At 38.0% G+C, this 15,769-nt stretch overlaps 1 protein-coding gene across 1 annotated transcript; it reads left to right on the top strand.

Annotated features, from left to right (window-relative positions):
• The first annotated feature begins 716 nt into the window (after positions 1-716).
• On the top strand, positions 717-13,419 carry lmx1bb (LIM homeobox transcription factor 1, beta b). Its single transcript, XM_043247394.1, is given in 9 exon segments — positions 717-838; positions 4,413-4,453; positions 4,456-4,644; positions 6,288-6,365; positions 6,368-6,462; positions 7,250-7,327; positions 7,799-7,865; positions 11,629-11,787; positions 13,169-13,419. Coding segments are annotated over 9 exon segments (981 nt in total). The 3' UTR covers positions 13,321-13,419.
• Positions 13,420-15,769: the final 2,350 nt, after the last annotated feature.

The following is a 15,769-nucleotide window of genomic DNA, read 5'->3' as shown; positions in this document are numbered from 1 at the left end:
TGCATAGCACACACAAAATTAGGTAAATTAAGCAAGTAGTTAATATTGTTTTGGACACTTTTTAACACTATTTTTAATGAAATATTTTCACTTTGTACTCCATCTTGGATTAATTTTTATCAGTAAACGATACATATATAGTATGTATTTATAATATAAGTGGTTTTGTTGACTGTCCTATTTCCCTGATTTTTTTATTTAATTTTTTTACTTCACAAATAATTTGAATGCATTTTTTAAAAAACATAAGTATATACAGTGAAATGTCATTTTGAAATGACATGTTCAGTATAGAGTATATTTAGATGTTCCGTTTATTATTATATATTTTTTTATTTTTTCGTTATCCGTTATATTTGTCATAGTATCATGATATTTCTTATTTATTTATTTATTGTATTTTTTATTTTTTTTTATTTTTGTTTTTGCTCTTTGAGACCAACGGCAGAAAAACTGAGATCTTGTGTTTTGTGTCTGGTGCTAGTACTTTTCCTCACTGTAGAGGTTTATTAAAAGGCCCAGATGTGGAGATGCATCTGAAGGATTCTACTCTCTAGTCTCTCTTCAGCTTTCATCTCAAACCACAGGACAGAAATCCCCTCCAGAAGACGTGCGGCATCCCAGTAAGCGCCGTCGTTGTTTACGTCTGTCCCAACGTCCGGTTCGCTCTTCCCCTGCGTGCCCATACTCCGCTGCTCACCCAGACTAATCAGGTAATGTTACGGGGGATCGAGAGCAATGAACCCCCACCCCCACCTCCCACCCCAGTCGCCTTTCGCCTGCTCACACACTGCGGTGTTGTTTTAAAGCGCATTCTTTCGGTGCTGAACTTGGAAAGGTATTAAAGTGGGATTAGGGCTCCTCCACAATCCAGCGCTTGTGTCATTCACTGGGCCGCTCTCTTTCCCCCTCATCCCGGCCGCCTCCCTCTCTCTCTTTCTGTTACCCCCCGCCTCTGCCCTGTTTGATTGTGGCGATCAGTGGGAGTTGAAGTGACTGTGCCTTTCAAAAGGAAAAAAAGGGGTAGGGTTAAATCCCTACTCCACTGCTCCCTGCTAATTCCCCTTGTTCCTCCAAGAAGGATTTACTTCTGCTGCCAGCTTGTGAAAGGCTTTCTCTGCCCATCCGAAAAGTTAGCGTCGCCTTCCTGCAGAGGTGTGGTTGCTATAAGCAGGGCGTCATGCGTGGCTATTCCATCAGAGGTCCCGCTGAGAATGGGGAACGGGTCAGGGGGGCTGACGACAGCCAAAAAGTCCGGATTAGACGCCGGGACAATGCCAGGACAGGAAGATTCCAGAAGGAACAAATGGGAATTACAGCAGCAAAAATAATGCAAAGTGACAGAGAGGGGAAATAGAAAAATAATGGCTTACAAGATTAGAACGGGTGGGGAAAAGGAGGTGAGAAGAAAAGAGGCGGATGAAAGGGAATGTTTTCATTTGGATGAGAAGGATCCCGAGGCGGGCGGCGCGAGGTGAGCGGGCGAAACTGGAAAGTGTCACCAATGCTCAATAGGGTTCATTTCCTGTGCTTTCCGGCCTTTATCGCCCTGGAGTCTTTGACTGGGAATCGCATTGTTGAATGAACGTTTGATTCAAACTGAGTCGCGATGACAGATTCATTATTCTGTCTGACGTGTTTGACAGATCCGGCGTGTAACTGGTTAATCTAGCCAAAATATTACGTCAGCCATCGTTTAATGTGAGCGTTGTGAGTGTTTGGATGTGTTTAGACAGCAAAAACTCCATAAATATGATGGAATGTGCAAAATCATCTTGTTATTGTTACCAACTCATCTTCTTTACAGATGTTTCACAAGATCATATCGCAGCGCTGTGGCCTTCATGCCAAAAATTACAACCATGCTAATCTTCAATACTTGCTCAATATTTGATTTGTGTGGGGAAAATAATTCTATTTTCATGAGATTAATGAAATCTGTGTGGACGTAATTGCTTGAACAATTGGGAGTAACCACAACAGATCAGGCAGTGTCTAAACACAAAATGATGAAGGTGTGTTTCTTAGAATTATTCCTTCGCTCAGACTGGAGAAAAGAGCCAGGTAGACGGATATCCCACAAACAAGAGAGAGTTGTTGGCATGTCAACAGTTTAGTTAGGATTAATATTTTTCTAATGGCAAATTAAAATTTTCTAATCTTCTTATTGTCCCACAATAAATAAAAGATTATAGGCTTATGTTCAGCCTGCTAATGCCAGAATCCATATTGTTATCCCGCTCAAAAAAAGAAATCCAAAATATGCTAACCCACTTGTCAAGGAGTTAAAATAAAATCAAATTTTACTATACATAAACCCTAACATTATTAGGAAAACATGTTACATTTTAAATAATTGATAACAACCAGAATTACACTATATATTGTCATGCAATTAAAAAAAAAAACAATTTATTAATTACATAATATAAATCTTTATTAGTTTACATTTAAAAGCTATATATATATATATATATATATATATATATATATATATATATATATATATATATATACAGTATCTGTCAATTAGTATTTGTCAAGCATTAATAATGATGCTGCTCCATAAATGACACTGTAGGTTTATTGTCATGAAATCTCAAAGGACGCCTGTAGAAAGTCTGACATGCAAAACAACAGTCGCAACAAAAAATACGCAGCTTTACAAAACTGCTGCAGCTGGTCGTGTGTCCAGCGGGCTGTCATTATCAGTCGCCCATCACCGTCTCACAATGAAATTACCATCACAAAACCCACCATATTTACACATATTCATCTGAACTCATATTAACACATATTCATCACTGTCAACCAACCCTGTCCACCATCCACAGAATATGATGATGATGGGCATTCTCCCTGTCTCTCCCTCCCGGTGAACAATGCCACAGATGAAATGCAGAGATACGCACAAGCGCTGGGGCAGCTGTCCTACCAGCCAGAGCAAACAAAAGAACCAAGGCTAATAAATCAGCTTTTATGGGCTGGACACTGTCACACACCCGCTTCCTGTAGAGGTGGGCTCCCGCTGAACCTCACAAGATGAGAGCGAGATGGCAATATCTCTGCCTGTAATGAAACCAAAATGATTTTATCGGCACCGTTAGGAGGAAATGAAGGCTGCGGGGGTGGCCGCAGTCTGTTATGTAAACAGACATGCATTGTGGCATAGTGTATAATTTTAGAGTTTGCCTGACAGGAGATCAGTTCATAGCAACGTAGTGTGCATTTGCATCAAATATGAGTGAAAGAAATGTAACAATTTTATTTTACACTTTTTTTATTATTTTATACATGCTAATTTTTATTTCCTACGATCAACAGTTTGTTGTCTAATTACAAAAAAAGAAATGTAAAAAAAGTTTTCCTCCTTAAGAAATAACTTCCGGTTTCAGTAGCATTGTGTGAGTGGCGCTGGAGCCTGTCTAATCACTGCAGTGAGCGGGGGTAAAGCCAGTGGAGCTGAGGGCCCATGCTGCTGATTGAGGTTTGCTGGTGCGTTGGGTCGAGAGGTGATCCGTATTTCCTCCCATTGGGTTCTGCTGAAGCGTTGAGGAGTTATCCAGGCTGCATTAACAGATGAGCCAGTGTCAAAGCAGATCACTCAGGGGCTCAACCTCATGCCCCCTGCCCCCTTAATCACCACACTATGATGGACAAGCACATGTAAAGACATTCACTGTGCTGGGATGCCTTACACATACTGTATTTTTAAAACTCTTAAAGGGATAGTTTGCTTAAAAAGTCATAAGTGAATAAAACATTATTTACACACTGTCATGTCAAACATGTGTGCTTTGTTTTTCTACTATTAAAGTTCTGCAAATATTTGAAAAGTTAATATGACAGACTTCAGTTTGTGATGCCTTTTAATTCTTTTTATTTATTTTTTAAGAATAATGATTTTTATTTGGCAAAGACATGTTAAATAGATCTGTAATGACAGTAAAAATGGTTACAATATTATAAATATTTCAAATAATTAACCCTTTGACCTTTCTCTTCATCACAGAATCATCTCAAAGAACAATGTCTAATGATTTCCACAAAAATATACAGCAACACAACTGCTGAAGTTCAGGAAAAATGCAGCTTTGCCATCACATGAATAAATTTGATGTTAAAATATAAAATAAGTTATTTTAAATTGTCAGAAAAATCAGAATTTTAAGATTTTTATGATATGTTTGTTCACATAAATCCAGCTTAAATGAAAGCGGTCCTTGCACACTGAGTCCAAACTTTTCGTATGCTTTTTTTTCATATTCATCATTCTTTCCGATTTACAAAAACGTGAGGACATATCTATTTTGTAATGCATGAAACTTTAGTGTGGGTTTAGAGCAAAAAGTTTTACCTTATGTCTTTTTTAGACAGATTTTTGATAATTTACACTTTTTTCTCCTTCACAGGTTATTTGCGACCAAATGCAGCGGCTGCCTGGAGAAAATCGCCCCACAGAGTTTGTGATGCGGCGCTCAGAGTGCGTGTACCACCTTAACTGCTTCTGTTGCTGTGTATGTGACCGACAGCTGAGGAAAGGGATGAGTTAGGTCCTGAAGGACGGACAGCTGCTGTGCAAGAACGACTATGAGAGGAGAGAAAGACCTCCTGGGCTCTGTCAGCCCGATGACTCAGATTCAGGTATGAATACAGGCTAATCTATACACCACAGACCATAATGCCAGCATATTCGTGAATATATTTTAGGGGCGTTTCAGAAGATTTTCTTTGTTCTGTTTTTTGTCCATACAATGAGTGCCAAAAGTCTGACAGAAAACACTAGGATCGTTTTTAGAAATATATTCTGTAAAAAAGGAAAAAATACACACAAAAGTGTAGAATATGGCTGCAAGTTAAATTGCTGCAAAAAGAAGAGCTTGAATCTCTGTGAGTGACAGAAGTATTTTAGTCCTTCTCACTTCTTATCAGCCCCTCCGACTCCTTTTCCCTCACTTCACCGTAATGAGGCATCTCACCAAGCCTCACTTTTACCATCCCCATGTGGATTTCATTTAAAACACACACACACACACACACACAGCCCACTCTCTCAAACACTGAGAAATTTGTCAGATGCTTCAGCAAGACTGCATCAACTTTCTGGGACGTTTGTCTCTTTTCTATTCCTCCTTTGTACGTTTTTTTTTTTTTGGTATGCGTGCTTAATGTTTCTAAGTTGATCTGAATGCAAGAAGTTAAGTGTAAGTTCTAAGAATTCATTTAGTTCACAGTACATCACAGAAAAAGTGATCAGAAACAGATGAGAGAGTGGACCGAATCAGCCCATCATGTTTGTATCTCCGCTGATCACTTAAAAAGGCCAAACCATTTGCAGGCCTAATCGCCAGAGATGTTCACTGCTGATGCCACAAAAGCCACTGGTGCCAAATTGCAGAAGCCCTTAATCTCGAAAAACAGTCGTGCTGGGAACGTGCCCATTTGGGTTTTTAACTTTTGAACCAGGCCACGTTATGGAGTTTGGCACCTTTTTTAATTACTATTATTATTCTATTAAACACAAGCTGATGTGGCTTATTGGATGAAACCTCCACCCACTGAACAATAAAGCCAATCCCCCGTTTGACTATAATAATTACAGTAGGAAAGCCAGGAGCCATTTTGTGAATATGGCACATTAGCTGGACCTACTGAGAGAGATTATCACGACACAGGCTGGAGGCTTGATTAACCCGCCCGAGGATCACCTTAGACTAATTGAGACACTTTGATTAGTTCATAAGAACAGGCAGTGTACATTTTTGTGATATGAGGCGAGATATTGAACTTTATGGATTTGGCGAGCTTAAATTCTGCTCGCGTTGTGTTCTTTTTTGCAAGCATGTTCACTGTTTGAATCTGTGGTTTTGCTATCTGTTTCACTTCCCCTGGATATTATACCTCGTTTCCCATATGTGCTCCACTTTCGTACCTTCCCCAAAACGTTGCATCCGCTGTGTGTTGGATTCTTATCAAAGATTTATATAGTGTTAAACAGCCAAAGCCGTGCGCTATTAATTTTAAACGACACAATGTCAGTCCAATGACAAATTCACATACTTCACAGTCAGAGTTGCGTTTTGCAGTGGATGTGGCCCACTCATGCACTAATAAATTGATAACAAAAGTATTAAAACCACATGTGTCTCCTTTCATTATGGATGCGCTGTGACTGAATCTCTTAAAATTGAAAAGAACAAAAACATCTATTTATCAGTAGGCTGTCTAAAAGTTGCAGAGTTTTGAAAGTAAGTACTGATTCCTACGAATGATGGATTTCTTTCCAGAGAAAAGCGAAGATGAAGAGTTGGATATCAAGCCGGAAAAGGGTTCAGGAGGAACTGGGAAGGGAGATGATGGGAAAGACCAAGAAGACCCAAGCGACCGCGTGCCATCCTTACCACGCAGCAGAGGCGTGCGTTCAAGGCATCCTTTGAGGTTTCTTCCAAACCATGCCGGAAGGTCAGTTCCTCTAGACATCAGTTTCATCCATCTTGAACACCATCTCTCTATGGTCATTTGCAACTTTAAGAAAGTAAAATGTGTTTTTATGAGACACAGTTTAAATTAGAAATAGTGGGGTATATATTTGCAGTTGTTATTATCATAATTACTTGAAAGTTGCAATTAATGATGCAATTGTGAGACAGGAAGTTGCAATTTAAATGTTTTTTTTTTTTTGTCAGTTACATAGTTACGCTATAATATTTAGAGTCGCAATTATGAGAAAGTTTATGAAGTCACTGCTATAAAATGTCAAGTTGTAATTCCATAAAATTATCACAATTACAAGATATGCAGTCGCAATTGTGAGATAATTTAGTAACATTGTAATATTTTAAGAGATAGTTACAATTACATGGAATAAAGCCTGAGACTAGTTGCAGTTAACATCGCAATTGTAAAATATCAAATTGTAATGTTTTTAATATGTAATTACTGTAATGTGAGAAAGAAAGAAAATCGCAATTGTGATAAATATTTGCAATTATGTTAAAGTTTGAGATATGTATTGCGATTGTGAGATGTAAAGTCACATTGCATTAATGGTTAAAATAAAATGAAAAGCAATTGCAGTTGTGAGATATGAGGTGCAATTGTGGGGTCAAGAAACTTTTGAGATAATTATATGCTAAATTAAAAGCACAAGAATGGCAACCTTTCTTTGAACATAGGCTTCATAGAAATAGGCTTCAATATATTACACTCGTCACTAAAGAAACCAATGATTTTTTGTCATACAATCTAGGTAAGAGAGACGCTGGCTGCAGAGACAGGCTTGAGTGTTCGCGTGGTTCAAGTGTGGTTCCAGAACCAAAGAGCTAAGGTGAGTCCAGATCCTGTACACTACCTTATTAATCATCCAGTATTACCCGCACAAACCTGATAATGTACATCCAAGGAACAGATAACACAACAATTTTTAAGTAATCCTCCAACAACGCACTAAACTCCTCGCAACTGCTGCCAAAAGGGAAAAAGCAAGCAAGGCTCGAGACAGCAAATCTCAGTCGCTATCTGCCTGAAGCTTAACCTCTCGACGCATTCCACAAAAAACTCCCCAAGAGTTCGAGAGAGATGTATTCACATCCATCCTGCTCTTACGTTAGCGTCTGAAACCCACCTCAGAGCCCTGATTTTATCTTCAAAAGGCTGTGGATAATATAATGCAGCCAGATCAAGCTTGGCGTAGTTCAAGCAGAGGTGAACAACAAGGAGCATCTCTCTTTAGATAGTCGAGAGTTGGTCTGGGGAGTCGCGAAGTTTTCTGATTGTGCTTTTATCGTTATTTTTTCAGATGAAGAAGTTGGCGCGGAGACAGCAGCAGCAACAGGAGCAGCAGAACTCCCAAAGGCTGGGCCAAGGTAAAATGTCCTGACATGAACCTAAAGGAAACCGCATAGGTCCGAGATGGAAATCAACATGAATGAGTAGCATTTAAAGTATCTCCAATTTGTAGAATGTTTTGCATTTTAAGAATCCGTTATAAAGTCCAATTCTGAAGGGAAAATAGTTTGTTAGTTTGTGTCTTATAAATGTGTTATAAAGTCAGAATTGTGAGATATAACTTTTAACTCTAACTTTTTTATGTCTCGTTTTTTCTTCTTCTTGCAATTGCAAATTTATATCTCACAGTTCTTTCCCTTATAGCTTGGAAATGTGAGTTTATATCTACCAATTTCTAGAAAAAGTGAGAATGACATGATGACAGAATGAAAAGTCGCAATAACCTTACATTTTTTCATTTAGTACCAGAAACTGGCTTTGCTAAAATGCAACTGAGAATACTACAGTCCATTAACATTTACTAAAACTTTTATCCAATTTTTTTTTTCAAGCTTACTTTGCATAAATCGTAAAAGGTTCTGTTTTCTTATAGGCAGTTTTGCTTCATATCTTTTGCTTCAATTTTAATAGACTGCCTAATGGTAGAAAGTGAGGCATCGCAACTGACATCCAACCACACCAACCCTTGCCGTGTGAGTCGTGTCAAACCTCCCAAAACCAGGGCGAGCAACATAGGCGATGACCCCTGGTCACTGTAGATTAGGTCGAGAAACAGGTCAGCTCTTGTGTTAGGGAGGAAGTGTGGAGGTGGACGAATTAATTTACAACATAAGCGCATTGAAGTTGCCTCCACTTTGACCGATCCACCCACCCCGTTCCCTCCTTTGCTGGAAGCGACCCAGCATCCCGGTTTCAGTAAAGCAGTTGTCTCAAGTTGCCATGCAGCCGGGCGAAAAAGATGAGCCATTGTGATCTGTGATCTTCACACTCACGGAGTTCACGAGCTTCACATTTATAAGACAATCTGTTTCGGGTCATGCTTGGCAACATTCCATGTATTAACACAGTTTTTTAGGCTAATTTTTCATTTGAGAGTGTTAAAGAGCTAATCCGTCAAGTAGCGTCTGTTTTGGACAGTTAATATGTTTTTGAGACGATCCAACTGAGCTTCTGTAACAGATGAGTTTGGATGACACCGTCTGGAAAATAGAAACGTGAAGAATATTATTCCAAGCTCTACGGAGGAGGACAAATGTTTCCTCTACAGCTCAAGAGTCTTAATTCCTGTACAAATATTTGTTGTAAGGCAGTGGAGTCCATTCCTCCATCAGTCATATTTATTTCTTCACCCTCTGCGTTTGTCTTTAGAGACTGTGGAAATAACTGTAAAGCTGTTTTATTTTAGAGATGACGTTTGAATACAGTAAAAACATTTATGGCTAAGTTGAATAAAAGTACTTGCATTGCTAAATGTTAATAACCAAAACATTTAATGCCTATTATACTCTAAGTACATGGATAATAACCTTGCTTCATAAATTTAAGACTTTGCCATTCATTTTGACACATAGTCTATTTACATTTGAAATTATTAAAGCAATTTTTGTTGTTGTACATCCCAGAGCAAAAATGTAAAAATCAAACATATTAATTCCACTTAATGTATGTAGCTTATAATATTTCTTTTTCTATTTACATTTTCAATCCTTAAAGAGACATATAAACACATGTTTTGTTGTTTGAGATAAAAGCTAAACTTCCTGTGCAAAACTGAGGGTTTATATTGACATTTTATTGCTGAACAGACCCCCTTGTGCCCGCTCTCCTGCAAAGCCATAATCGAGGCGATCATTGAATCATCTTCAGTGATAAACCACAAGCAATAATACTTTTATTTTATAGACCGATGTTGGACTATTCTCACGATGCATTCATTTATGGAGCTTTGACTCTGCTGTGTAGAGCAAAAGACCACTGTCGAACGTCAGAAGTGTAAAGTCATCACATTGACAATAGTTTCTCTCTGTTTGCTTCAGCACTTTTGTGGCCTTTGGCTGTGTCACATTTAATGGGATAATTCAAGTCAGATAGTGATCCATCTTTGGTCATGAACCTTACCCTCATGAACCAATAGAACTGTTTTCTCCGAGAAACGAATGAAAATGATAGGGTGATGGAGATGCTCGAGAGAGACAGCTAGGTGTAGATGAACTATTCTGGTGGTCTGAGATATTGAGAAGTCTTGTGAAGTCAGACTCCCTTTGGGAAATACCATAGTGGTCTCGAGTAGTCCATGATGTCATGAATCATGGAATTGGGCTGGAATATGTCATCCAGTGGAGCCCCACGGTTAATACATTGTTATATTTGTTATCGTAAATCCTATCTGTCTTGGTTATAAGTGTCAGTTTTCCAATAGTTTCAGCTTTGGGGCCAGTGATTGGTGTGAAAACATTCTAGAAAGGACTTGCTGCGTCATGCTGTGGTTCAAGAGTTTTTCAAAGTCTCTACAAAACTCTAAAAAAAAAAAAAAAAAAAAAACAAGTTTTGTAGATGAAGACATACTTAGGCCCTGTTTACAACAGTGCTTTTTCATTTTAAAAGGTGTTTTAGAAGAAAACGATCCTTGTCTTGTTCCAGAAAATCAAACCAAAAATGCATGTTACATGACCATTTATGCTGGTGCAACCATATATATGTATAGGCAGATTCGGACACATCTATTTGCTTGGAGCAGTTGAATGGGAAATGTACCTATACACATATATAAGTACAACAACGAGCATGATGTTATTGTTTACACGTTTATTAATGATGAATATGAATGTAGCAGCTACGCTATTGTTTTTAAAAGTCTCTGCTTTGGTCCAGTTACACTGAAACACAATTCCGGAGATTTCAAAATAAAACGGGGTGTGCAGCATTATCAAAAGTTCAGTTTTCGAAGGTGGAAAATGGGAAAGTAGTGTAAATGATAGGAGTAACCAAAGTTATGTTTTAAAACAAAAAGCGTACTTAACGTACGTTAAACGTAATGTAAATGGGGCCTTTGTGAATAGTCATGAAAATTTTTATACCTCCTTTACACCATTACAAAAAGTTTACATTTTAATTTTATTTTAAAAAATAAGGGTCAATTTGTGTTACAAATATGACAATTTTATATTCTTTGGTTTTCATCTTTCTTTCTTTCTTTCTTTCTTTCTTTCTTTCTCTCTTTCTCCTATTTACTTAGTTGGTTAGTTATTTTTAGTTTAGTTTTTTTTTTTTTTACTTATAACTTGAAGAATCATGGATTGAAAAGAATCATGGGTTATGGGTTAGCAAAGTGTCAGTGTGGTAAAACTCAACATCACATGTCTTTGCATCCGAGTAGAAGATGTAATGGAAACTTGTGGAAGCCTGTAGAAATGAAATGCAGACATCTTTCTTGTGAGAGCTCACCACTCGAAAGCAGAGGGCTGAGATGGTGGGCTCCAGACTAGAAGCCACAAGAGTCATTCCTAGCCCTCAGCGCTGAGTATGACTCATACAGTACTGCCCTATAGGGCTGGTGTCACAAGCGTCTTCTCCCGCTACAGAACAAGAGTGTTTCTTGTTTGTTGGTTTTTCGTGAAATTCAACTTGATTTCGAGGCCAGATACCAGACCCAGCCTTGATTTTTGGAGAAACCCAATCCGCTAGAAAGAACAATTCTTACTAAACGAAGCATTAATGTTTTGCATTATGTACAGTTGTTAAACTAACTACGCTCTCCAGTTTGTAGAGATGATGTCAGTCATCCCTACCCTGAGAATATCTCAAAGGCAGATCAACATTGATTTTTTTTTCCCCTTCCAGAGGTGATGTCCAATCGAATGGAGGGAATGATGAACTCCTATACACCATTGGCTCCCGCCCAACAACAGATGGTTGCTATGGAGAACGGTTACAGCACCGACCCTTTCCAGCAGGGCCTCACTCCTCCTCAAATGCCCGGTGACCACATGAACCCATATGGTGAGCATCAACCCAAGAGCTCTGTCATGTTTGCTCCCTGAAGCTGGGGCATGTGTTTGGACCACAAGATTCACAGAATGCAACCATACCACCCTTCTTTCCTCATGAGATTACACAAACGCACCACTTTATTTTGAAGTTTTCCTTCCAAATGAATTCAGTGTGTTTCAAAACCATACTCGCCCCATCCACTGTTCCCAAAGCGACCCCTTTGGTTTATTCGGCCGGGTCTCACAAAGGATTAATGGTGTAGCCTGTTATGCTGTGTGACACTGTCTATGGATTTTTCGTTAAAGAGCGACGATGATCTGTGGTGCACCATGTAAAACAACAATGGTTAACCATGATGGCTGACGCACACAAAGTGCCATGGGAAAGCATCCATGGGTCTGCTAGCAAAACAACACGTTGAGCGAAACCATTGAGAACTAGCCACATTTGTCAAAATTTGGTATTAAGTTTGGGTAAGAAGCGAATTGTAATTCCTCAGAGTGGGGCTGTTTCTGCACAACTCAGTTGTTCTCAATATTATTGACATTAACTTCAAGCATTGGCCACATAAATCTGGAGACATCGGTCACAGACAGCCTAAGAACAGGTCCCAAGTGTCTTGTCATTCATTCTCCTGAATGGCAAGGCCCAAATCAGTCTCATCACACTCCAGCTTGGGTTTTATGGGAGAACAGCAGGGACAGACAACATTGCCAGCTCATTAAAAACCATAGCCCATCAACCTGTCACTGTCTTGCGGAATGGTGTCATTAAGTACTGGAAAGCGTATTACAGCTAACTGTGCCCACAAGGAAAATGATAGAGCAGGAAGATTAGCTCAGAAGTAAACATTTGCTATTAGCTCGGTTGTTAGTGAGAAACAATTTAGTTTAACAATATACGATTGTCTGGAACGTTGCATCCCATACAAATACATAATTGTGCAGTCGTAAATTATATGTTGTTTTTGTGAAGACTGACTCTTAATCATTATTTTTTTTATTTATTGTTGTTTAGCTTATATATGTACAGTGATATATCAAATGATATGAACTTTTACATTTACACAAACTCTTGATGATCTGCAAGGGTCTCTCTGTGATATCAGTTTCTATTGTACCTATGTTTTGGGGTTATTTTTGGAAACTAAATCTAATTTGATACTTTAAGTGATATAATATAAAACAAACAAAAAAACTAACTCTAACCCCAAAAATAGCTAAATTAATTTGAATAAATAAATTGAAAACACATGATTATCACAAAAGAAGTTTAGTTAGATCATTATATATATATATTGTTATTTTTAATGTATTTTAAATAAATCAATAGATTCAGACAAAAAAAAAAAGCATTGTAATGACCTGTTTTCTATTTTGTCTTACCACAGGAAACGACTCGATATTCCACGACATTGACAGTGACACTTCATTGACCAGCCTTAGTGACTGCTTCATGGCCTCGTCCGGCGGGCTCAATCTGGCGAGTCGGAACCCCATCGACCGGCTCTATTCCATGCAGAGCTCCTACTTTGCTTCATGAAAACCTAAACAGACAAGAAAAGGCAAAAGTGGGTCACTTCGCTGCAGCTCACTAGTCAGACGCCGCCTATCAAGGAAATACAACAGAATCGTCGACAAAGCTCAAAGGCGAAACATCTTAGATAGACAAACAGGCAAAAACAGGAAAGACAAGTGAACTTGAAGACTTACGTCCTTATTTCTCTGCAGTGAAGCTCCAGCTCTGGATGCCCTGAGGCACCTGAGGCTGACTTTTTTTTTCTAGATACTTGTAGATTGTTTGTACATGACTTTCTCAGAAGTAGCATTTCATCTTATCCTCATCGACTTAAAAGAGTACTGACTTGAAGCATCAAGCCTCGACTTATGATTTCCTGCCGGGAGAGGCGGAAGATCACGACTCAAAGCTCATAATGCATGAATCCATATCTTTGTGATTGTTACGTTACAAAAAAGGAAAAAACCAAAATGAAAAAAAAAAACTTGTGTTGTTCAGATGTTAAAAATGTGATGTTCGGACTCATAATTTCTTCTTTTTCATTATGTTCAGCATTGCATTTTTATCACTTTGATAGGTTAGCCCTCTGAAAGACCATGTAGAAAAGCTTAGAGGGGGAGATATGTATAGTGTATCTGCATTCGTAAGTATGTTAGTGTGTGTGAGTGTGTGTACGTGTGTTCCAGTCTCCTCGGCGTGTGTGTGTGTGTGTGTGTGTGTGTGTGTATGATTGTGTGTGCGTGTACGATGGTGAGGTACTGTCATTGAAAGCTCAAACCATGTGTATATATACTTTTCCCACACAAATCAGTTGTGCATGTTAAAAATGGAGATCATTCTATTTATTTAACTAAAACATGCTTTTGAAGGTACTTAAGAAACTGAAAAGCTTTATTTAAAAAAGGAGAAAATCATGTTTAAGTAGCTGATGCATTGATTTCACACCACATTTGTATGTCTTTTAATTAGGAAAAACAATGTATCTTTATTCCAGCAATGTACATCTGCAAAAAAATGTGCTATTTATTTGTTTCAGCCCTGACATTGCCGATAAAAAAAAAAAGCATTTCCAAATGCGAAGATTGCTAATTTGCCAAAGTCTGTTGGTACAATGAATAAAGTCCTTTTCTCCTTGATTTTGTAGCTTCTACAAGACTATTTGAGTATATTGTTTATTATATGCATTAATATTTTATTTATTTGTCTTTTATTTAGTAATATTTAGATTTAAATCTTTTTGGAACACATGGGAGGGAAACAGGTTAATGTTAAATAAAACATAACTAAACAAAATAAAATACAAAAACAAAGACTTTATAAAATCCGGATACATATTTAAAAAAAGAAAAACCAATAGAAAATTGCTTAATACAAAAATAAATATTAACAAAACAACTATAATAACAATAATGCTAAAATTACATTGGAAGCACTGCCTTACTTGTAACTGTTTTTGTACTATTCAGATTTTTCAGAAATGGTATTCTTATATGTTTTATATATATATATATATATATATATATATATATATATATATATATATATATATATATATATATATATATATATATATATATTAAGTGATAAATTACATGTAAATTATAATTAACAATATTAAATAATAAATAATTGTTTAATATATACTGATGCATTTAGACTTCATTTAAAATATATCTTAAAAATATGATTATCAAAATGAACAATAAGTAAAGACTACAATATAATAACAACAGACAACTAAAATATTAATAACATACTCAGACTAAACAAAAACGCATAATGGTGCACACATTTTAATGCATACTCCATCTGTCACACATGACTTATTATGAAGCCCTGAGTGGACGTTTTCTATGAAGTCAACATGTTTACCGGAGGATATAATTTGTCTTCTTACAACAATAGGTTTTGAGTTACTGGAGATGGGAACAAAGCTTTGCGAGCATGAGTCACACGTGTTCTCTAGTGTCACACGATCACGCATCTCATGCCACACACTGAGCTCATGCATGCGTGTTGGTACAGCAGTGGGAGCTTTTTTGCTTTTCGAGACGCGGAGGTCGTAAATTAATCCAGCGCAGGTTTGGATTCCTCAGCAGGCAGAGGCCTGGAGGCCAGATCTAGCACCAGGACTGCAAGCCGATGATCAGGTGCTGGTGTATCTCTCCTCTTATCTCGCTCTCATCTGCCATCGCAGGTGTTAGTAGGTGTGGTTGTTCATCCCGTCTCTGTCAGAGCAGGTCTTATCAGCAGATCCTCCGCAGGAACCCGGCCAAGCCTGGATCTACAGCGACAACGCATGCAAAGAAGGGGGAAGCGGGTGGCACTCTGTCCGAACCGCTGACCTTTACGCGGCTTCCTCTGGAAATGCATCCCTTTCGATACCGACCACCCTCTTTTACTCACACCTTTGCATTTCAATGAGTGGAATCGGTTATTGTTAATTCAAATGTGACCCTGGAGCACAAAATCA

Source organism: Puntigrus tetrazona, chromosome 8 (assembly GCF_018831695.1).
Source record: "Puntigrus tetrazona isolate hp1 chromosome 8, ASM1883169v1, whole genome shotgun sequence".
Classification (NCBI taxonomy): domain Eukaryota; kingdom Metazoa; phylum Chordata; class Actinopteri; order Cypriniformes; family Cyprinidae; genus Puntigrus; species Puntigrus tetrazona.
Note: the sequence above shows the minus strand (reverse complement) of the source record. Positions and strands in the feature narration are given on the sequence as shown.